This window comes from Ranitomeya imitator, chromosome 1 (assembly GCF_032444005.1).
Source record: "Ranitomeya imitator isolate aRanImi1 chromosome 1, aRanImi1.pri, whole genome shotgun sequence".
NCBI classification, from domain to species: Eukaryota; Metazoa; Chordata; class Amphibia; order Anura; family Dendrobatidae; genus Ranitomeya; species Ranitomeya imitator.
The window spans coordinates 17,428,363-17,451,671 of NC_091282.1; the positions used below are offsets into that span (position 1 = coordinate 17,428,363).

The 23,309-nt window shown below is 43.7% G+C and overlaps 1 protein-coding gene across 3 annotated transcripts in view; it reads left to right on the forward strand.

The window, feature by feature from the left end:
• Nucleotides 1-22,216, forward strand: part of LOC138658299 (zinc finger protein 665-like) — a 158,549-nt gene extending 136,333 nt beyond the window's left edge. For all 3 annotated transcript variants that reach the window (XM_069745787.1, XM_069745782.1, XM_069745777.1), the window contains exons 5-7: nucleotides 3,581-3,678; nucleotides 3,757-3,835; nucleotides 19,717-22,216. In XM_069745787.1, the coding sequence (XP_069601888.1) occupies nucleotides 3,581-3,678; nucleotides 3,757-3,835; nucleotides 19,717-21,344 (1,805 nt within the window). In that variant the 3' untranslated portion in view covers nucleotides 21,345-22,216. The remainder of the gene's footprint in view (nucleotides 1-3,580; nucleotides 3,679-3,756; nucleotides 3,836-19,716) is intronic.
• The last annotated feature ends 1,093 nt before the right edge of the window (nucleotides 22,217-23,309 follow it).

A 23,309-nucleotide genomic window follows, 5' to 3' on the forward strand; every position in this document is an offset into this window, starting at 1 on the left:
TTGCGCTATTAGTTTTCTTGCTAAATACAGAATTCGTGCTATAGCTGTTTTACCCGGTTCATTTGTCTGTAGATCTTCCACATACCCAACACACAAACTAAGGGCGTAGTTTCCAATACCACCTTAAACACTCGTCTAATTAATCCCAGTACTGTCCTCCAGTATCGCTCCAGTTTAGGACATGACCACATCATATGAAGTAGAGTAGCCGGCTGCACCCCACGCCTAGGACAGCATGCGTCCGCTCTGGCCCCAATCCTACACATAAACTCTGGTGTTGTATACATCTAAAGTTGAGAAAGTCTATGTGCTACACTACAAGAGAGTGGAGGTTCCCTTTCCAATATCTCTATCCATTGACCTTCTATTGGGCCAATCTCCTTCCTCCCATCTCTCTTTGCTAGGAATTGGGTATTTGATTAGCACAAATGTTAATAAAGATCTTTATAGCCGCGATATTATCCCAGATTAACTATGTGATCTACTAATTAACTGTATATAATTATACACAACTTGAGATGCTCTCTAGTAAAAAAAAGGGGAGTCTCAAACCTAGATACTTGATAAAATGAAGTTTTATTGATCCAAAACATTAAAACATTGTACAGAAAAAGGTGCTGGATAATACCAAAAGAGGGACTATATGTCCTGAGGAACCTACACACTGAACCAAATACGCACTATGGCAATGTACAGCAGAGTAAACTAGGGAAGAAAAAGGGATACCGTAATAAGGCACACTGCGCACACGGGTAAAGCTAGATAACGTGCTGACATAGCCGCCCAAAGGCAATACATTCAATCATATGTGCACAAAAAGTTCCCCAATAGATCCAGCGCAGTGGCACATAGGTATATAGACATATATCCCAAATAGACAAGAACCGGCTAGTACATACCGCTATGTGGATCGGTGTGGAGGCCCAGACGTCCCTCTGCTTCTAGAAGCAGTGCGAAACGCGCGTCGGGGCAGAGCTTTACCCCTGTGCGCAGTGTGCCTTATTACGGTATCCCTTTTTCTTCCCTAGTTTACTCTGTTGTACATGGCCATAGTGCGTATTTGGTTCAGTGTGTAGGTTCCTCAGGACATATAGTCCCTCTTTTGGTATTATCCAGCACCTTTTTCTGTACAATGTTTTAATGTTTTGTATCAATAAAACTTCATTGTTTTATCAAGTATCTAGGTTTGAGACTCCCCTTTTTTTTTACTAGAGAGCATCTCAAGTTGTGTATAATTATATGTATGCAGATACTTTGCCCATCTGTACATGGGCTATTATATCTTTGGGGCAAAAAATATATTTTTGTGATTTAATTAACTGTATAACAGTATTTGGTACATAGACTTTCAAGCCACTCTCTGTAAAGTCCGCATTGAATGCAGTTGGAGGTATTTATAAATGTCCTTTGGACTGAGATCAAACTCCTCCTGTAACTGTGCATAAGATTTGAGTACATTTTCTAACAGCACCTGGGATACCCTGCCCACCCGCCTCTCCCTCCACTTCCCAAAACCCACCAAACTTCTCAGATTAGCTAACCACGGCGTGTCCCATATTGATGTAAATTGTGGACAACTCTCTATTTGCTGCAGATCTAGTATTTTCCACCATATTTTATGCATTAACGAATATGTTGGAAGTTGGAGAAGATTTGAATTTGTTACCCTCTAGTGCTTCATATAAACATCGGCTATTTACCCCACACTGCAAGAGATCCTATAACAAATTTTTACCTGCATCCTCCCATCCTCTAAAATATTGAGCTTGGGCTGCCGCCAAGAAATTTTAATTAAATTGGCTCTCCCCACAACTGATACAGGAAGTTTAGACCACACATCTCTTTTCCGTGTAAACTTAGTGAGGATCGGGGCTAAATTTAGTAATTTATAGATTTCATAATCTAGCGGGCCAGGTGAGACCATCACTCCCAAATATTTAAATATTAATACCTTTTCCAGTCCAGAGCTACGTTGATTTATTATTGTATTCCTCACCTTTGCAATGTCATACAGTTTTTAAGCAATCAGTTTAAAAAAAAATTATTTTGGTGTCATCACTCCAGAGTATAGAGTTCCAGGAGTCTTCATATACACTGCTCATAATAATAATAAAGGGAACACTTAAACAACAGAATATAACTCCAAGTGAATCAACCTTCTGTGAAATCAAACTGCCCACTTAGGAAGCGACACTGATCGACAATCAATTTCACATGCTGTTGTGCAAATGGAATAGACAACAGATGGAAATTATTGGCAATTATCAAGACCCCCTCAATAAAGGAGCGGTTCTGCAGGTGGGGACCACAGACCACATCTCAGTACCAATGCTTTCTGGCTGATGTTTTGGTCACTTTTGAATGTTGGTTGTGCTTTCACACTCGTGGTAGCATGAGACGGACTCTACAATCCACACAAGTGGCTCAGGTAGTGCAGCTCATCCAGGATGGCACATCAATGCGAGCTGTGGCAAGAAGGTTTGCTGTGTCTGTCAGCGTAGTGTCCAGAGGCTGGGGGCGCTACCAGGAGACAGGCCAGTACACCATAAAGTGCAATTTTATCTTCTAAACCCCTCTATCCCAGAATGTTTCCATAGCAGAATCGCCAGGGGAATGGCTGCCTGTTTTAGTGTTTATATCGAGGTTGATGTGTCACTATTCATTATGGGATTCGTGGCAGCTCTGATTCTGCTGATATTTAAATGTTTTTTTCCTTTTGGTCCAGCAAGAGTTAATGTCAGTCTCTTGCTGGCTGCTCTTTTAGATTGATAAGCTGATGTTGGTTGGTAACCACTCCCACTTTCCTTTAAATAGTCACATGACCCATCAGCTGATCGTCGGTAATAGAGTTACTTCTTTGCAGACCAGCTAGGGCTTTGGAGCTCTCCTGTGTCGGTGGTGTTGCTGCTTTGGAAGTGGAGATTCCTGGTGCCGTATTCTCTGCTGCTTTGGAGCTTAGCAGTGCCTGATGCTGAGTATTTCTCCCTTGTTTCTCTCTGACCCGTGTTTGTCACTTTCCCTGTATTTTACCATCTGCAGTGATGAGGCTAGGAAAACTGCAGGTTCTCGCCTCTTAGAGTGATCCCAGAGGATCCTGTCCAGGAGGGAGGCCATGTTCTCATGGTGACGTCATGAGCTATCAAAAAAACAATCACTGGTAAATGGTAACCGTCCTTCCCCCAATCTCCATAATGGTGAATTAGGAGAGAAGAAACCGCTGGATAGAAATGTGGAGCTTTCTCCAGCTCCCCTATTGTTCCATCACTGGAGGAGACGAAACTTGGAGAAGTTGTGTTTCTTAGTACGGCTCCTCCATCTGACTGATGAGGATCTTCTCTGTCCCTCTCCTCAGGGTTCTTGTCCTCCGAGTGCAGAGCAGAGAGCATTAGGCTTTGGCCTCGCTGATTATCACTTCATACTTGGGGGCCACAATGTGCTGGGACCTCAGTACCGGTGGTGAGGACCACAACAATGTAATTTAGTCCCTGATGTATAAACCTAGAATTACTGGTTCTGAGAGACGTGTCTCATATATAGACAGATACATGGCAGGTGATGTATTCAGTCTGTGTCTCCACAGATGGATCCAGGAGGAGAAATCCACCAGAGAGATGTCCCCGTCCTCTGTGTCCCCAGGACTGTCCGGAGGAGAATCACAACATCCCGGAGGACCATCAGGTAGATGACACTGAAGCCTCCACAACATCTGACCATGAAGTGATGGGACCTGAGCTCATCTTACATTTTTCTTTTTAGGATGAAGATCTGATCGATATTAAGGTTGCAGTTATACATGAAGCTCAAGAGGCGATCGCAATATGGGCCGATCAGCAGGGTGAGGAGGGGAGACTGTCATGTCTGTGCTGTGGTCACCTACTACTACTCCCATCAGCTCATCATTACATGACACAATCTAAAGTGTCATGTAAAAGTTTGGGCACCCCTGGTCAAAATTACTGTTATTGTGAACAGTTAAGCAAGTTGAAGATGAAATTATCTCTAAAAGGTCTAAAGTTAAAGATGACACATTTCTTTTGTATTATATGCAAAAAAAGTTCATTTTTTACACTTTAAAAATTACTAAAAGGAAAATGTGCCAATGTAAAAATTTGGGCACCTGTCACCACTCTGTTGTCGGGTGCCTGGGACCAGGGGCTCCTTCCCTGTCCCTAATGCTAGGGGTGCCCTAGCTCGCCCTGCTCCCCGGATTACTTCTCATGGTGAAGATCTCAGGGCCAGGTACCTTGCCTTAGCTTGTGAATTCACTCTCAGTTTGTACCCTTCCCCCACTCAGGTAAGAGGGGAATAGTTGTATACCCTAGTACACCAACCAGACTAACAAGGTAATATGACCAGGGGTAGCGAACAATACCAAACATACAAATATACACACAGAAATAACAGAGGGATGCACTGGGGAGTAAAGGATGTGGTTAAACCAAAGTAGAAGAAGGAAGGGAATTAAAACACACTCAAAACCTAACAACAGTCACAGACAAATCCACCAAACGCCTTCTCAAATAATAACCACCAACAACCACCAGTCATGCAGCATAAGCTACCTCTGACAATGAGTGCTAGCCTGGACCCAGATTATATAGGAGAGGTGAGTGGCTAACAAAGCACATCCGGGAGCCTTAACACAGGAAAGCTTCCAGGAGCTCTCAACTGAGCAGATTAACCCCTGCTCTGCCAAAAGAAATTTACACTGTTTAATATGAAGGTGAAGTTCTTCTAATCAGTGCAGGAGTTTAAGAAAACAGATGCTGCGGTCTTCTGGCTCCTCTTTGTCGTGGTAAACCCATGACAGTACCCCCCTTCTACAAGGTATCTTCTGAACCTCAGAACCAGGTTTAACAGGGTGTGCCAAGTGAAAAGACCGGCCACATGGACAACAGATGCTGGTACCCACATCCTCTCTTCAGGACTGTATCCCTTCCGGTGTACCAGATACTGAAGCCACCGACGAACTAAGAAAGAATCAACAATCTTGGCTATTTGAAATTCCAAATTTCCATCCACAATGACTGGAGATGGTGGTAGTGGTGATGGTACAGAGGACACAACATATTTTTTGAGTACAGATCGATGAAACACATTATGGATCCTAAAGGTGAGGGGCAAAGCAAGGCAGAATGCTACAGGATTGATGACGGTCACAATCTTATAAGGACCAATGAACCTAGGACCCAGTTTCTAAGAGGGAACCTTCAACTTAATGTGGTGCCCGCATCAAAGCCGGGACATGTCAGCTGTTTTGAACAGCTGACATGTGCCCGCAATAGGCGCATGCAGAATCGTGATCCTCCCGCGCCTATTAACTATTAAACTCTGACAGCGACATTTAACGCGCGTATCCAGCCTTCGGGCCAGAAATATGCGCACCGCTGACCCCCCCGTCACGTGATCAGGGGTCAGCGGTGCGTTGGCATGACAACCAGAGGTCTCCTTGAGACCTTTATGGCTATTGATGCCGGATTGTTATGAGCACCACCTGGTGGTCGGCGCTCATAGCAATGCAGTAATTCTGCTACATAAAGGCGATCTGATCATCGCCTATATATAGCAGAGCCGATCGTGTTATGGCAGCTTCTAGCCTCTCATGGAGACTATTGAAGCATGGCAAAAGTAAAAAAATTTCGGCCCTTTCAAAATAAAGCCAAATCTACACATATTTGGTATCGGCGCGTTCAGAATCGCCCGATCTATCAATAAAAAAAAAAAAAGATTAACCTGATCGCTAAGCAGCGTAGTGGTAAAAAAAAGTTAAACCGCCAGAATTACTTTTTTTGGGTCACCACAACATTGCATTAAAATGCAATAACGGGCGACCAAAATGGTATCACTAAAAATGTCAGCTCCGCACGCAAAAAAAATAAGCCCTCACCCAATCCGAGATCACGAAAAATGGAGACGCTACGGGTATTGGCCATATTGACTGAAAATTAAAAAAGTTATGGCTCTGGGAAGGAGGGGAGAGAAAAACGAAAACGCAAAACCAAAAAAAGCTCCGCGGGTGAAAGGGATAAGGGCATACAAAGTCAACGTTTGAAAACTGCGAAATACTAAATTTTTGGGTTAAAACTTTTGATATTTTCATTAATAAATGCAAATAATAAGACCAAAATTTACCATTAACATGAAGCACAATATATCACAACAAAAACATTCTTAGAATCACTGGGATGTGTGGAAGCTCCAGAGTTATTACCACATAAAGTGACAGTGGTCAGAATTGTAAAATGAGGCTCCATTAATGTACAAAGTGGCTTGGTCCTTAAGGGGTTAATGTGCCTTCAGTGCTGTTGCAGTTTTTTAAGATGTCCTATAATGCATACTGAGCACAGTGTTACAGTGCCTGGAGCTCCACTGCTCCTGGATGTAGGGCTACCTTTCTAATTAGTCAATCTCATTTGCATACGGTACCGAAATATTAAACTCTTATTTTTAATTGCATGGACACCTTTCTACACTAAGGGCATGGTATGAAGCTTGCTATGAGAGTGAAATGGCGCTGGTTGTACATTAAGGGGGTAAATCCTGATGAAAGGTACCCTTTAAGAACTGTCTATTTGCTACCTACATTAATCTCTGCCAGCTCTGACTTGTGCCAATTTATAAGTGTACTTCGCATTACCCATTATTGTGTTAATGTTATGACATATAAAACCCTTGGCAAAAATTATGGAATCACCGGCCTTGGAGGATGTTCATTGTTGTGAATTCTGTTATCGGGCTCCCTCCTGTGGTTGTGAATGGTACTTCGGCGAGTTCTGTCCGTGGCTGTGAGTGGAGTTGCTGGATCTGAGGTTCCTTCCACAGGTGACCTAGGTTATTCTTAGGCTAGCTTCTCTATTTAACCCCACTCAGATCGTTACTCCATGCCAGCTGTCAATGTTCCTGTACTGGTTCAGTTCACTCTTGGATCTTTCTGGTGACCTGTCTCTTCCTGCAAGAAGCTAAGTTCCCGATTGTTATTTTCTGTTCATGGTTTTCTAGTCCAGCTTGCTTTCATGATTTTGTCTTGCTAGCTGGAAGCTCTGGGATGCAGGGTGGCGCCTCCGCACCGTGAGTCGGTGCGGGGGTCTTTTTGCACACTCTGCGTGGTCTTTTGTAGTTTTTTGTGCTGACCGCAAAGATACCTTTCCTATCCACTGTCTATTTAGTTAGTCTGGCCTCCCTTTGCTAAAACCTGTTTCATTTCTGTGTTTGTGACTTTCATCTTAACTCACAGTTAATATTTGTGGGGGGCTGCCTTTTCCTTTGGGGAAATTTCTCTGAGGCAAGGTAGGCTTTATTTTCTGTTTCTAGGGCTAGCTAGTTCTTAGGCTGTGCCGAGGCGTCTAGGCCATGTCAGGTACGCTCCACGGCTATTTCTAGTGTGTGTGATAGGATTAGGGGTTGCGGTCAGCAGAGTTCCCACTTCCCAGAGCTTGTCCTGTATCGGTTTAACCATCAGGTCTTTCCAGGTGCTCCTAACCACCAGGTCATTAACAGTACAGCTGGCCCAAAGTATTAATGCATCTCAATAGAGGGATAAGAGAAGTTCTGAGACCATTTTTTTTTCTCTGCAGTGTGTTTTGTCTTTCTTTTCCCCTAGATCTCTGGGTGGTTCAGGACACAGGTGTAGATATGGACATTCAAGGTCTGTCCTCTTGTGTGGATAATCTCACTGCAAGGGTACAAAGCATTCAAGATTTTGTAGTTCAGAATCCGATGTTAGAGCCTAGAATTCCAATTCCTGATTTGTTTTCTGGGGATATATCTAGGTTTCTGAATTTAAAAAATAATTGTAAACTGTTTCTTGCTTTGAAACCCCGCTCCTCTGGTGATTCTATTCAACAAGTGAAAATTATTATTTCTTTCTTGCGTGGTGACCCTCAAGACTGGGCATTTTCCCTTGTGCCAGGAGATCCTGCATTGCGTGATGTTGATGCGTTTTTTCCGGCGCTTGGATTGCTTTATGATGAACCATATTCAGTGGATCAGGCAGAGAAAATCTTGCTGGCTTTGTGTCAGGGTCAGGATGAAGCGGAGGTATATTGTCAGAAGTTTAGAAAGTGGTCTGTGCTTACTCAGTGGAATGAGTGTGCCCTGGCGGCAATTTTCAGAAAGGGTCTTTCGGAAACCCTTAAGGATACTATGGTGGGATTTCCCACGCCTGCTGGTCTGAATGAGTCTATGTCCTTGGCCATTCAGATCGATCGGCGTTTGCGTGAGCGCAAAGCTGTGCACCATTTGGCGGTACTCTCTGAGCATGGGCCTGAGCCCATGCAATGCGATAGGACTTTGACCAGAACTGAACGGCAGGAACACAGACATCAGAATGGGATGTGTTTTTACTGTGGTGACTCCACTCATGCTATTTCCAATTGTCCTAAGCGCACTAAGCGGTTCGCTAGGTCTGCCACCATTGGTACTGTACAGTCTAAATTTCTTTTGTCCGTTACTCTGATTTGCTCTTTGTTGTCCTATTCGGTTATGGCATTTGTGGATTCAGGCCCTGCCCTGAATTTGATGGACTTGGAGTTTGCCAGGCGCTGTGGTTTTTTCTTGGAGCCCTTGCAGTATCCTATTCCTTTAAGAGGGATTGATGCTACGCCTTTGGCCAAGAATAAGCCTCAGTACTGGACTCATTTGACCATGTGCATGGCTCCTGCACATCAGGAGGATATTCGCTTTTTGGTGTTGCATAATCTGCATGATGTGGTCGTTTTGGGGTTACCATGGTTACAGGTCCACAACCCAGTATTGGATTGGAAATCAATGTCTGTGTCCAGCTGGTGTTGTCAGGGGGTACATGGTGATGTTCCATTGCTGTCAATTTCGTCTTCCACTCCTTCTGAAGTCCTTGAGTTTTTGTCGGATTACCGGGATGTATTTGATGAGCCCAAATCCGGTGCCCTACCTCCTCATAGGGATTGTGATTGTGCTATTGATTTGATTCCTGGTAGTAAGTTTCCTAAGGGTCGACTGTTCAATTTATCGGTGCCAGAACACGCCGCTATGCGGAGTTATATAAAGGAGTCCTTGGAGAAAGGGCATATTCGCCCGTCGTCATCACCGTTGGGAGCAGGGTTCTTTTTTGTGGCCAAGAAGTATGGTTCTTTGAGACCTTGTATTGATTGCCGCCTTCTTAATAAGATCACGGTCAAATTTCAGTACCCTTTGCCGCTACTGTCTGATTTGTTTGCTCGGATTAAGGGGGCTAGTTGGTTCACCAAGATAGATCTCCGAGGGGCGTATAATCTTGTGCGTATTAAACAGGGCGATGAATGGAAAACAGCATTTAATACGCCCGAGGGCCATTTTGAGTACCTGGTGATGCCATTCGGGCTTTCTAATGCTCCATCTGTGTTTCAGTCCTTTATGCATGACATCTTCCGAAAGTACCTGGATAGATTCATGATTGTATATTTGGATGATATTTTGGTCTTTTCGGATGATTGGGAGTCTCATGTGAAGCAGGTCAGAATGGTGTTCCAGGTCCTTCGTGCGAATTCCTTGTTTGTGAAGGGGTCTAAATGTCTCTTTGGGGTTCAGAAGGTTTCATTTTTGGGTTTCATTTTTTCCCCTTCTACTATCGAGATGGACCCTGTTAAAGTTCAGGCCATTTATGATTGGACTCAGCCTACATCTGTGAAGAGCCTGCAGAAGTTCCTGGGCTTTGCTAATTTTTACCGTCGCTTCATCGCTAATTTTTCTAGTGTTGTTAAACCGTTGACTGATTTGACCAAGAAAGGTGCTGATGTGGTCAATTGGTCCTCTGCGGCCGTTGAGGCTTTTCAGGAGTTGAAGCGTCGTTTTTCTACTGCCCCTGTGTTGTGTCAGCCAGATGTTTCGCTCCCGTTTCAGGTCGAGGTTGATGCTTCTGAGATTGGAGCAGGGGCTGTTTTGTCTCAAAGAAGTTCGGATGGCTGGGTGATGAAACCATGTGCTTTTTTTTCTAGAAAGTTCTCGCCTGCTGAGCGCAATTATGATGTTGGCAATCGAGAGTTGTTGGCTATGAAGTGGGCATTTGAAGAGTGGCGACATTGGCTTGAAGGAGCCAAGCATCGCGTGGTGGTCTTGACGGATCACAAGAATTTGACTTATCTCGAATATGCCAAACGGTTGAATCCTAGACAGGCTCGATGGTCGCTGTTTTTCTCCCGTTTCGATTTTGTGGTTTCGTACCTTCCGGGCTCTAAGAATGTGAAGGCTGATGCCCTTTCAAGGAGTTTTATGCCTGACTCTCCGGATGTTCCTGAGCCGGCTGGTATTCTCAAAGAGAGGGTAATTTTGTCTGCCATCTCCCCTGATTTGCGGCGGGTGCTGCAGAAGTTTCAGGCTGATAGACCTGACCGTTGTCCAGCGGAGAAACTGTTTGTCCCTGATAGATGGACTAGTAGAGTTATCTCTGAGGTTCATTGTTCGGTGTTAGCTGGTCATCCTGGAATCTTTGGTACCAGAGATTTGGTGGCTAGATCCTTTTGGTGGCCTTCCTTGTCACGGGATGTACGTTCTTTTGTGCAGTCCTGTGGGATTTGTGCTCGGGCTAAGCCCTGCTGTTCTCGTGCCAGTGGGTTGATTTTGCCCTTGCCGGTCCCAAAGAGGCCCTGGACGCATATTTCCATGGATTTTATTTCAGATCTCCCTGTCTCTCAAAGGATGTCGGTCATCTGGGTGGTGTGTGATCGCTTCTCTAAGATGGTCCATTTGGTACCCTTGTCTAAATTGCCTTCCTCCTCTGATTTGGTGCCATTGTTTTTCCAGCATGTGGTTCGTTTGCATGGCATTCTGGAGAACATCGTCTCGGACAGAGGTTCCCAGTTTGTGTTCGAGGTTTTGGCGGTCCTTTTGTGCTAAGATGGGCATTGATTTGTCTTTTTCTTCGGCCTTCCATCCTCAGACAAATGGCCAAACCGAACGAACCAATCAGACTTTGGAAACATATCTGAGATGTTTTGTTTCTGCTGATCAGGATGATTTGGTGTCCTTCTTGCCTTTGGCTGAGTTCGCCCTTAATAATCGGGCCAGCTCGGCTACTTTGGTTTCGCCTTTTTTCTGTAATTCTGGTTTCCATCCTCCTTTTTCTTCAGGGCAGGTTGAGCCTTCAGACTGTCCTGGTGTAGATTCTGTGGTGGACAGGTTGCAGCAAATTTGGACTCACGTAGTGGACAATTTGACATTGTCCCAGGAGAAGGCTCAACGTTTCGCTAACCGCCATCGCTGTGTTGGTCCCCGACTTCGTGTTGGGGATTTGGTTTGGTTGTCGTCTCGTTATGTTCCTATGAAGGTTTCCTCTCCTAAATTTAAGCCTCGTTTCATTTGCCCTTATAAGATTTCTGAAGTTCTCAATCCTGTGTCATTTCGTTTGGCCCTTCCAGCTTCTTTTGCCATCCATAATGTGTTCCATAGGTCGTTGTTGCGGAGATATGTGGCGCCTATGGTTCCCTCCGTTGACCCTCCTGCCCCGGTGTTGGTCGAGGGGGAGTTGTAGTTTGTGGTGGAGAAGATTTTGGATTCTCGTGTTTCGAGACGGAAACTCCAGTACCTGGTCAAGTGGAAGGGTTATGGTCAGGAAGATAATTCCTGGGTTGTTGCCTCTGATGTTCATGCTGCCGATCTGGTTCGTGCCTTTCATTTGGCTCGTCCTGATCGGCCTGGGGGTTCTGGTGAGGGTTCGGTGACCCCTCCTAAAGGGGGGGTACTGTTGTGAATTCTGTTATCGGGTTCCCTCCTGTGGTCGTGAATGGTACTTCGGCGAGTTCTGTCCATGGACTCCCTCTGGTGGCTGTGAGTGGAGTTGCTGGATCTGAGGTTCCTTCCACAGGTGACCTAGGTTATTCTTAGGCTGGCTTCTCTATTTAACCCCACTCAGATCGTTACTCCATGCCAGCTGTCAATGTTCCTGTGCTGGTTCAGTTCGCTCTTGGATCTTTCTGGAGACCTGTCTCTTCCTGCAAGAAGCTAAGTTCCCGATTGTTATTTTCTGTTCATGGTTTTCTAGTCCAGCTTGCTTTCATGATTTTGTCTTGCTAGCTGGAAGCTCTGGGATGCAGGGTGGCGCCTCCGCACCGTGAGTCGGTGCGGGGGTCTTTTTGCACACTCTGCGTGGTCTTTTGTAGTTTTTTGTGCTGACCGCAAAGATACCTTTCCTATCCTCTGTCTATTTAGTTAGTCTGGCCTTCCTTTGCTAAAACCTGTTTCATTTCTGTGTTTGTGACTTTCATCTTAACTCACAGTTAATATTTGTGGGGGGCTGCCTTTTCCTTTGGGGAAATTTCTCTGAGGCAAGGTAGGCTTTATTTTCTGTCTCTAGGGATAGCTAGTTCTTAGGCTGTGCCGAGACGTCTAGGCCATGTCAGGTACGCTCCACGGCTATTTCTAGTGTGTGTGATAGGATTAGGGGTTGCGGTCAGCAGAGTTCCCACTTCCCAGAGCTTGTCCTGTATCGGTTTAACCATCAGGTCTTTCCAGGTGCTCCTAACCACCAGGTCATAACAGTTCATTCAGTTGTTTAATTTTGTAGAAAAAAAGCAGATCACAGACATGGCATAAAACTAAAGTAATTTTACATGGCAACTTTCTGGCTTTAAGAAACACTAAAAGAAATCAATAACAAAAAATGTGGTCGTCAGTAATGGTTACTTTTTTTAACCAAGCAGAGGGGAAAAATTATGGAGTCACTCAATTCTGAGGAAAAAATTATGGAATCATGAAAAACAAACAAACAAAAAAACGCTCCAACACCACTAGTAGAGTCCAAAATATCAACATAAACTTGTGCATTTATTGAAGATGTAATGACAGCCGTCTCCCCAGTGCCTTTACCTGACATGCAGCCCCATATCATCAATGACTGTGGAAATTTGCATGTTCTCTTCAGGCGGTCATCTTTATAAATCTCATTGGAACGGCACCAAACAAAAGTTCCAGCATCATCACTTTGCCCAATGCAGATTCGCGATTCCTCACTGAATATGACTTTCATCCAGTCATCCACAGTCCACGATTGTTTTTCCTTAGCCCATTGTAACCTTGTTTTTTTCTGTTTAGGTGTTAATGATGGCTTTCGTTTAGCTTTTCTGTATGTAAATCCCATTTCCTTTAGGCGGTTTCTTACAGTTCGGTCACAGACGTTGACTCCAGTTTCCACCCATTCGTTCCCCATTTGTTTTGTTGTGCATTTCCTGTTTTGGAGACATATTGCTTTAAGTTTCCGGTCTTGACGTTTTGATGTCTTCCTTGGTCTACTGTTGTGAATTCTGCTCCTGGGCTCCCTCCGGTGGTTGTAAGTGGCACTTTTGTGAGTTCTGCTCTTGGGCTCCCTCTTGTGGTTTCAAGTGGTATGGCTGCTCCTTGGAGTTAGTTGTATTCAGCTGCCTCCACTTATCGTCTCCTCTCTCGCTTATTTAAGCCTGGCTGTTCCGTCAGCTAGTGCTACTTGTAAATGGTTCCTGGTTGGATTCGCATCTCTTTGGAGTTCCCTGTTATCCTGACCAGTTCAGCTAAGCTAAGTTTTTGCTTGCTCTTTTCTGTCCATAGATTGTGGACTTATCCATTCTGTGCTTTCTTTGTTTGTCCAGCATTATCAGCTTGAATTTTTTTCTGTCTTGCTGGAAGCTCTGGGAAGCAGAGTGACCCTCCACACCTTTAGTCAGGTGTGGAGATTTTTTGTTTACTCTGCGTGGATTTTTGTAGTGTTTTATACTGACCGCACAGTGTTCCATCCTGTCCTATCTATCAAGCTAGACTGGCCTCCTGTGCTCATCCTGGTTTCATTCTGTGTATGTCTTTTTCCTCTCCACTCACAGTCATTATTTGTGGGGGGCTAATCTATCCTTTGGGGATTTTCTCTGAGGCAAGATAGTTTTCCTGCTTCTGTCTTCAGGGGTAGTTAGCTCTTAGGCTGTGACGAGATGCCTAGGGAGAGTTAGGAGCATTCCACGGCTGCTTCTAGTGTTGTGTTAAGCTTAGGGTCTGCGGTCAGTACAGTTACCACTTCCCTTAGAGCTCGTTCCATGTTGCTCCTAGACCACCGCATCATAACAGTACAAGTGGCCAAAAATGAATTAATTGCATCTCAAAAGAAGGAAAATAAAGTTCTGAACCATTTTTTTTTTCTGTGCTCTAGTTTGTCTTTTTTTTTTCCTCTTGATATCTGGGTGGTTCAGGATATATGCTTTGGCATGGATGTTCAAGGTTTGTTTTCTCGTGTGGATCAACTTGTTGCAAGAGTACAGAGCATCCAGGACTATGTTGTCCAGACTCCGGCTTTAGAGCCTAGAATTCCTACTCCTGATTTGTTTTTTGGGGACAGATCCAAGTTTTTGAACTTTAAAAATAACTGCAGATTGTTTTTTGCTTTGAAACCCCGTTCTTCTGGTGATCCCATTCAACAGGTAAAAATCATCATATCCTTGCTGCGGGGTGACCCTCAAGACTGGGCTTTTTCTCTTGAAGCAGGGGATCCGGCATTATTGAATGTTGATGCATTTTTTCAAGTGCTCGGATTATTGTATGACGAACCTAATTCTGTGGATCATGCAGAAAAAACCCTGTTAGCCCTGTGTCAAGGTCAGGAAGAGGCAGAGTTATACTGCCAGAAATTTAGAAAATGGTCTGTGCTCACTAAATGGAATGAAGAGGCTCTGGCTGCTATTTTCAGAAAGGGTCTTTCTGAAGCCCTTAAAGATGTTATGGTGGGCTTTCCTACGCCTGCCGGTTTGAGCGAATCTATGTCTCTAGCCATTCAGATCGATCGGCGTCTGCGCGAGCGCAAAGCTGTACACCATATGGCAGTATCCTCTGATCAAAGTCCTGAACCTATGCAATGTGATAGGATTTTGACTAGAATAGAACGGCAGGAATTCAGACGTCAGAATAGGCTGTGTTTCTACTGTGGTGATTCTGCTCATGTTATCTCTGATTGCCCTAAGCGTACTATGAGAGTTGCTAGGTCTGTTACCATTAGTACTATACAGCCTAAATTTCTCTTATCTGTAACCCTGATTTGCTCATTGTCGTCCTTTTCTGTCATGGCATTTGTGGATTCAGGCGCTGCCCTGAACTTAATGGACTTAGAATTCGCCAGGCGCTGTGGTTTTTCCTTACAGCCTTTGCAAAGCCCTATTCCTTTGAGGGGTATTGATGCTACATCCCTGGCCAAGAATAAACCTCAGTACTGGACACAGATGACTATGTACATGGCTCCAGCACATCAGGAAGATTGCCGTTTTCTGGTGTTGCATAACCTGCATGATGTTGTTGTACTAGGTTTCCCATGGTTACAGGAACATAATCCGGTGCTGGATTGGAAAACTATGTCGGTGACTAGTTGGGGTTGTCAAGGGGTACATAGTGACGTTCCTTTGATGTCAATTTCCTCTTCCCCCTCTCCTGAGGTTCCTGAGTTTTTGTCAGATTTCCTGGATGTATTTGATGAGCCCAAGTCCAGTTCCCTTCCTCCGCACAGGGACTGTGATTGTGCTATTAACTTGATTCCTGGTTGCAAGTTCCCTAAGGGCCGACTTTTCAATCTGTCTGTACCGGAGCATGCCGCCATGCGGAGTTATGTTAAGGAATCTTTGGAGAAGGGGCATATTAGGCCCTCTTCGTCACCTTTGGGAGCGGGTTTCTTTTTTGTTGCTAAGAAGGATGGCTCCTTGAGACCCTGTATTGATTATCGTCTTCTTAATAAAATCACGGTCAAATTCCAATACCCCTTGCCCTTGCTTACGGATTTGTTTGCTCAGATTAAGGGGGCTAGGTGGTTTACTAAGATTGACCTCCGAGGGGCATATAATCTTGTTCGTATTAAACAGGGTGATGAATGGAAAACTGCATTTAATACGCCCGAAGGCCATTTTGAATATCTTGTGATGCCATTTGGGCTTTCTAATGCTCCATTTGTGTTCCAGTCTTTCATGCATGATATTTTCCGCAATTATCTTGATAAATTCATGGTCGTATATTTGGATGATATTTTGATTTTTTCCGATGATTGGGAGTCTCATGTGAAGCAGGTCAGGATGGTGTTCCAGATCCTTCGTGATAATGCTTTATTTGTGAAGGGGTCTAACTGCCTATTCGGAGTTCAGAAGGTCTCTTTTTTGGGTTTTATTTTTTCTCCCTCGTCTATAGAAATGGATCCTGTTAAGGTCCAAGCTATTCATGACTGGATCAAACCCACATCTGTGAAGGGCCTTCAAAAATTTTTGGGCTTTGCTAATTTCTATCGCCGTTTCATTGCCAACTTTTTCAGTGTGGTTAAGCCCCTTACTGATTTGACGAAGAAAGGCGCTGATGTAACGAATTGGTCCTCAGAGGCTGTTGAGGCCTTTCAGGAGCTTAAACGCCGATTTACTTCTGCCCCTGTGTTGCGTCAGCCGGATGTTTCTCTTCCTTTTCAGGTTGAAGTCGACGCTTCTGAGATTGGGGCAGGGGCTGTTTTGTCTCAGGGGGAATCTGATGGTTCTTTGATGAAACCGTGTGCTTTTTTTTTCCAGAAAGTTTTCGCCTGCCGAACGCAATTATGATGTCGGCAATCGGGAGTTGTTGGCTATGAAGTGGGCGTTTGAGGAGTGGTGACATTGGCTTGAGGGTGCTAAACACCGCGTTGTGGTCCTGACCGATCATAAGAATCTGATTTACCTCGAGTCGGACAAGCGGCTGAATCCTAGACAGGCTCGATGGTCCCTGTTTTTCTCCCGTTTTGATTTTGTGGTCTCGTATCTTCCGGGATCTAAGAATGTTAAGGCTGATGCCCTCGCTAGGAGTTTTTCGCCTGATTCTCCTGGAGTCCTTGAGCCGGTTGGCATTCTTAAGGAGGGGGTGATTCTTTCTGCTATCTCCCCTGATTTGCGGCGGGTGCTTCAGGAATTTCAGGCTGATAGGCCTGACCGCTGTCCAGTGGGGAAGCTGTTCGTTCCTGATAGATGGACAAGTAAGGTTATTTCTGAGGTTCATTGTTCAGTGTTGGCTGGTCATCCTGGGAATTTTGGTACCAGAGATTTGGTTGCTAGGTCCTTTTGGTGGCCTTCCTTGTCGCGCAATGTGCGTGCTTTTGTGCAGTCCTGTGGGACTTGCGCCCGGGCCAAGCCTTGCTGTTCCCGCGCTAGTGGGTTGCTTTTGCCTTTGCCGGTCCCTGAGAGGCCCTGGACGCATATTTCCATGGATTTTATTTTGGATCTTCCTGTTACCCAGAAGATGTCTGTTATCTGGGTTGTTTGCGACCGGTTCTCTAAAATGGTCCATCTGGTACCTTTGCCTTCCTCCTTGGATCTGGTTCCATTATTTTTTCAGCATGTGGTTCGTTTGCATGGCATTCCAGAGAATATTGTCTCTGACAGAGGTTCTCAGTTTGTCTCTAGATTTTGGCGGGCCTTTTGTGCTAGGATGGGCATTGATTTGTCTTTTTCTTCGGCGTTTCATCCTCAGACTAATGGCCAAACTGAGCGAACTAATCAGACCTTGGAGACCTATTTGAGAAGCTTTGTGTCTGCTGATCAGGATGATTGGGTGGCTTTCTTGCCGTTGGCCGAGTTTGCCCTTAATAATCGGGCTAGTTCGGCTACTTTGGTTTCACCTTTCTTTTGTAATTTTGGTTTTCATCCTCGTTTTTCTTCTGGGCAGGTTGAGCCTTCTGATTGTCCTGGTGTTGATTCTGTAGTGGACAGGCTGCAGCAGATTTGGACTCATGTGGTGGACAATTTGATGTTGTCTCAGGAAAGGGCTCAACGTTTTGCTAACCGCCGTCAGTGTGTTGGTCCCCGGCTTCGTGTGGGGGATCTGGTTTGGTTTTCTTCTCGTCATGTTCCTATGAAGGTTTCCTCCCCTAAGTTTAAGCCTCGGTTTATTGGTCCTTATAAAATTTTTGAAATTATTAATCCGGTGTCTTTTCATTTGGCTCTTCCAGCCTCTTTTGCCATTCATAATGTTTTCCATAGATCTTTGTTACGGAGATATGTGGTGTCCGATATGTGGTGTCCGTTGTTCCCTCGGTTGACCCTCCTGCCCCGGTGTTGGTTGATGGGGAGTTGGAATATGAGGTTGAGAAGAGTTTGGATTCTCGTTTTTCGAGGCGGAGGCTTCAGTATCTTGTCAAGTGGAAGGGGTATGGCCAGGAGGATAATTCTTGGGTTGTTGCCTCCGATGTCCATGCCACCGATTTGGTTCGTGCTTTTCATTTGGCTCGTCCTGATCGGCCTGGGGGCTCTGGTGAGGGTTCGGTGACCCCTCCTCAAGGGGGGGTACTGTTGTGAATTCTGCTCCTGGGCTCCCTCCGGTGGTTGTAAGTGGCACTTTTGTGAGTTCTGCTCTTGGGCTCCCTCTTGTGGTTTCAAGTGGTATGGCTGCTCCTTGGAGTTAGCTGTATTCAGCTGCCTCCACTTATCGTCTCCTCTCTCGCCTATTTAAGCCTGGCTGTTCCTTCAGCTAGTGCCACTTGTAAATGGTTCCTGGTTGGATTCACATCTCTTTGGAGTTCCCTGTTATCCTGACCAGTTCAGCAAAGCTAAGTTTTTGCTTACTTTTTCTGTCCATAGTTTGTGGACTTATCCATTCTGTGCTTTCTTTGTTTGTCCAGCATTATCAGTTTGATTTTTTTTCTGTCTTGCTGGAAGCTCTGGGAAGCAGAGTGACCCTCCACACCTTTAGTCAGGTGTGGAGATTTTTTGTTTGCTCTGCGTGGATTTTTGTAGTGTTTTATACTGACCGCACAGTGTTCCATCCTGTCCTATCTATCAAGCTAGACTGGCCTCCTGTGCTCATCCTGGTTTCATTCTGTGTATGTCTTTTTCTTCTCCACTCACAGTCATTATTTGTGGGGGGCTAATCTATCCTTTGGGGATTTTCTCTGAGGCAAGATAGTTTTCCTGCTTCTGTCTTCAGGGGTAGTTAGCTCTTAGGCTGTGATGAGATGCCTAGGGAGAGTTAGGAGCATTCCACGGCTGCTTCTAGTGCTGTGTTGAGCTTAGGGTCTGCGGTCAGTACAGTTACCACTTCCCTCAGAGCTCGTTCCATGTTGCTCCTAGACCACCGCATCATAACAGTCTACCAGTATGTTTGCCTTTAACAACCTTCCCATGTTTTTTGTATTTGTTCCAGATTTTAGACGCAGCAGACTGTGAACAACCAACATCTTTTGCAACATTGCGTGATGATTTACCCTCTTTTAAGAGTTTGATAATCCTCTCCTTTGTTTCAATTGACATCTCTCGTGCTGGAGCCATGATTCATGTCAGTCCAACAGCTCTCCAAGGTGTGATCACTCCTTTTTAGATGCAAACTAACGAGCAGATCTAATTTGATGCAGGTGTTAGTTTTGGGAATGAAAATTTACAGGGTGATTCCATAATTTTTTCCTCAGAATTGAGTGACTTCATAATTTTTCCCCTATGCTTGGTTAAAAAAAGGAACCATTACTGACTACCACATTTTTTGTTCTTGATTTCTTTTAGTGTTTCTTAAAGCCAGAAAGTTGCAATTTAAAATGACTTTAGTTTTGTGCCATGCCTGTGATCTGCTTTACTTTTACAAAATTAAACAACTGAATGAACATCCTCCAAGGCTGGTGATTACATAATTTTTGCTAGAGGTTGTAGTTGTCATCCTTATTCCTGTTCCTTTCACTGACGAGGGTCTGCATTGTGAGCTCCATAAAATAAATGTAGAAATCCCTTTTGTGTTGTAGAAAAAAAATCACATCCAATCTATCTTTCATTCTTATAGGAAATACTTTTGAGAATAATCATTTGTCACTAAACTGTAAAGAAGATATCGGGAAGCACTCTAATGGAGAAAACCTCATTACCCTTCATGGACCTCCTGGACTTCACAGCACTTCACTTTCTTATCCTCCTAATCATGAGGAACCCTCTCCTGAGCAATCTCACATTGTTACCACAATTCCAGGTGACAAAGTGGATACAAGATTTCAGTGTGACACGCAACTCACAAAAAGCTTAGATTTTCTAACACAAAGAAAGCGCAAAGGAAAAAAAACATACTCCTGTCCTGAATGTGGGAAATGCTTTACATATAAATCAAGACTTGTTTTACATGAGAGGATTCACACAGGAGAAAAGCCATTTTCATGTTCACAATGTGGGAAGGCCTTCACAGATAAAGGGAGTCTTATTAGGCATCAGAGAATTCACACAGGGGGCAAGCCATATTTATGTACAGAATGTGGGAAATGCTTTACATATAAATTGAGTCTTATTACGCATCAGAAAATTCACAAAGGAGAGAAGTCATATTCGTGTTCAGAATGTGGAAAATTCTTTACAGATAAAGGGAATCTTCTTATACATCAAAGAATTCACACAGGAGAAAAACCATTTTCATGCTCACTATGTGGGAAGTCCTTCACAGATAAAGGACATCTTAATAGACATCAGAACATTCATACTGGAAAGAAGCCACATTCATGTTCAGAATGTGGGAAATGTTTTAGAGATAATTCAATGCTTGTTAGACATCAAAGAACTCACACAGGAGAAAAGCCGTATTCATGTTCATTCTGTGAGAAATGCTTTACAGGTAAATCAAGTCTTGTGCAACATGAGAAAAGTCATAGAGAAGAGAAGCCATATTCATGTTCAGAATGTGGGAAATCTTTTATATATAAAACATATCTTAATACACACCAAAAAATTCACACAGGAGAGAAGCCATATTCATGTTCAGAATGTGGGAAATCATTTACGTATAAATCAAACCTTACTACACATGGGAGAATTCATACAGGAGAAAAGCCATTTTCATGTTCAGAATGTGGGAAATGTTTTGGGAGTAAATCAGAGCTTGTTAAACATCGAAGAATTCACACAGGAGAAAAACCTTTTTCATGTTTGCAATGTGGAAGATGCTTTATAGAGAAATCACAACTTGTTAAACATCAGAGAACTCACACAGGAGAAAAGCCGTATTCATGTTCACTATGTGAGAAATGCTTTACAGATAAATCAAGTCTTGTGAAACACGAGAGAAGTCACACAGAAGAAAAGCCGTTTCCATGTTCAGAATGTGGGAAACCTTTTTTATATAAATCACTTCTTGCTGTACATGAAAGAGTTCACACAGGAGCAAAGCCTTATTCATGTTCAGAATGTGGGAAATGTTTTATATATAACTCAAATCTTGCTACACATAGGAGAAGTCATACAGGAGAAAAGCCATTTTCATGTTTAGAATGTGGGAAATGTTTTTTATATAAATCACATCTTGCTACACATGAGAGAATTCACACAGGAGAGAAGCCATTTTCATGTTCAGAATGTGGGAACTGTTCTAGAAGTAAATTACAGCTTGTTAAACATCAAAGAATTCACACAGGTGAAAAACCTTCATGTTAACAATTTGGAAGGTGCTTTGCAAATGAATCACAACTTGTTAAAGAGAAGCCGTAGCCATGTTCACTATGTGGGAAATCTTTTATACATAAATCATATCATGTAAAATATGACAGAAGACATGCAGGAAAGAAACTAATTATGTTCAATATTCTATACATTTTAATAAACATTGCTCAGCATAAATGAGTACACCCCCTTTCATCAGTGAAATATTACTTAAGATCTTAACTGAAGAACAATTTGTAGAATTTTGCCAACCCTGAGTTTCATAGAACATTTTTTGTAATCAAAACATGAAAGTAAGGTTAATAAGTTTCATTACAAAATCTTCAGGCTTACTCTAATTAGTTGATGCAAAACTTAATACACCCCACATCAAAAGCTACTACATCTAGCATTTTGTATGGCCTCCATGATTTAGTCTTCAAGGCATGGAATAAACAAGTTGGTGACATAAAACACTGACTATCTGTTTTGTCTTTTTCAAGAAAGAGCTCTCTTAGAGCCTGGATGCTGGATGGAAGGAGATGACAACTTGTCTCTTCAGATTTCCCTATCTGTGTTTGGTTGGGTTCAGATCAGAAGACACTGAATCACTTTTACCCTGTTCTTTAAAAATGCAACAGTGGTCTTAGATATGGGTATTGTATCATTGTCATGTTGGAAAGTGCAGGTCTACCAAGAGCATGGAGTGATGGCAGCATCTACTCTTTCACTATAGAGCAGAACATAGTAACATAGTTAGTAAGGCCGAAAAAAGACATTTGTCCATCCAGTTCAGCCTATATTCCATCATAATAAATCCCCAGATCTACGTCCTTCTACAGAACCTAATTGTATGATACAATATTGTTCTGCTCCAGGAAGACATCCAGGCCTCTCTTGAACCCCTCGACTGAGTTCGCCATCACCACCTCCTCAGGCAAGCAATTCCAGATTCTCACTGCCCTAACAGTAAAGAATCCTCTTCTATGTTGGTGGAAAAACCTTCTCTCCTCCAGACGCAAAGAATGCCCCCTTGTGCCCGTCACCTTCCTTGGTATAAACAGATCCTCAGCGAGATATTTGTATTGTCCCCTTATATACTTATACATGGTTATTAGATCGCCTCTCAGTCGTCTTTTTTCTAGACTAAATAATCCTAATTTCGCTAATCTATCTGGGTATTGTAGTTCTCCCATCCCCTTTATTAATTTTGTTGCCCTCCTTTGTACTCTCTCTAGTTCCATTATATCCTTCCTGAGCACCGGTGCCCAAAACTGGACACAGTACTCCATGTGCGGTCTAACTAGGGATTTGTACAGAGGCAGTATAATGCTCTCATCATGTGTATCCAGACCTCTCTTAATGCACCCCATGATCCTGTTTGCCTTGGCAGCTGCTGCCTGGCACTGGCTGCTCCAGGTAAGTTTATCATTAACTAGGATCCCCAAGTCCTTCTCCCTGTCAGATTTACCCAGTGGTTTCCCATTCAGTGTGTAATGGTGATATTGATTCCTTCTTCCCATGTGTATAACCTTACATTTATCATTGTTAAACCTCATCTGCCACCTTTCAGCCCAAGTTTCCAACTTATCCAGATCCATCTGTAGCAGAATACTATCTTCTCTTGTATTAACTGCTTTACATAGTTTTGTATCATCTGCAAATATCGAAATTTTACTGTGTAAACCTTCTACCAGATCATTAATGAATATGTTGAAGAGAACAGGTCCCAATACTGACCCCTGCGGTACCCCACTGGTCACAGCGACCCAGTTAGAGACTATACCATTTATAACCACCCTCTGCTTTCTATCACTAAGCCAGTTACTAACCCATTTACACACATTTTCCCCCAGACCAAGCATTCTCATTTTGTGTACCAACCTCTTGTGCGGCACGGTATCAAACGCTTTGGAAAAATCGAGATATACCACGTCCAATGACTCACCGTGGTCCAGCCTATAGCTTACCTCTTCATAA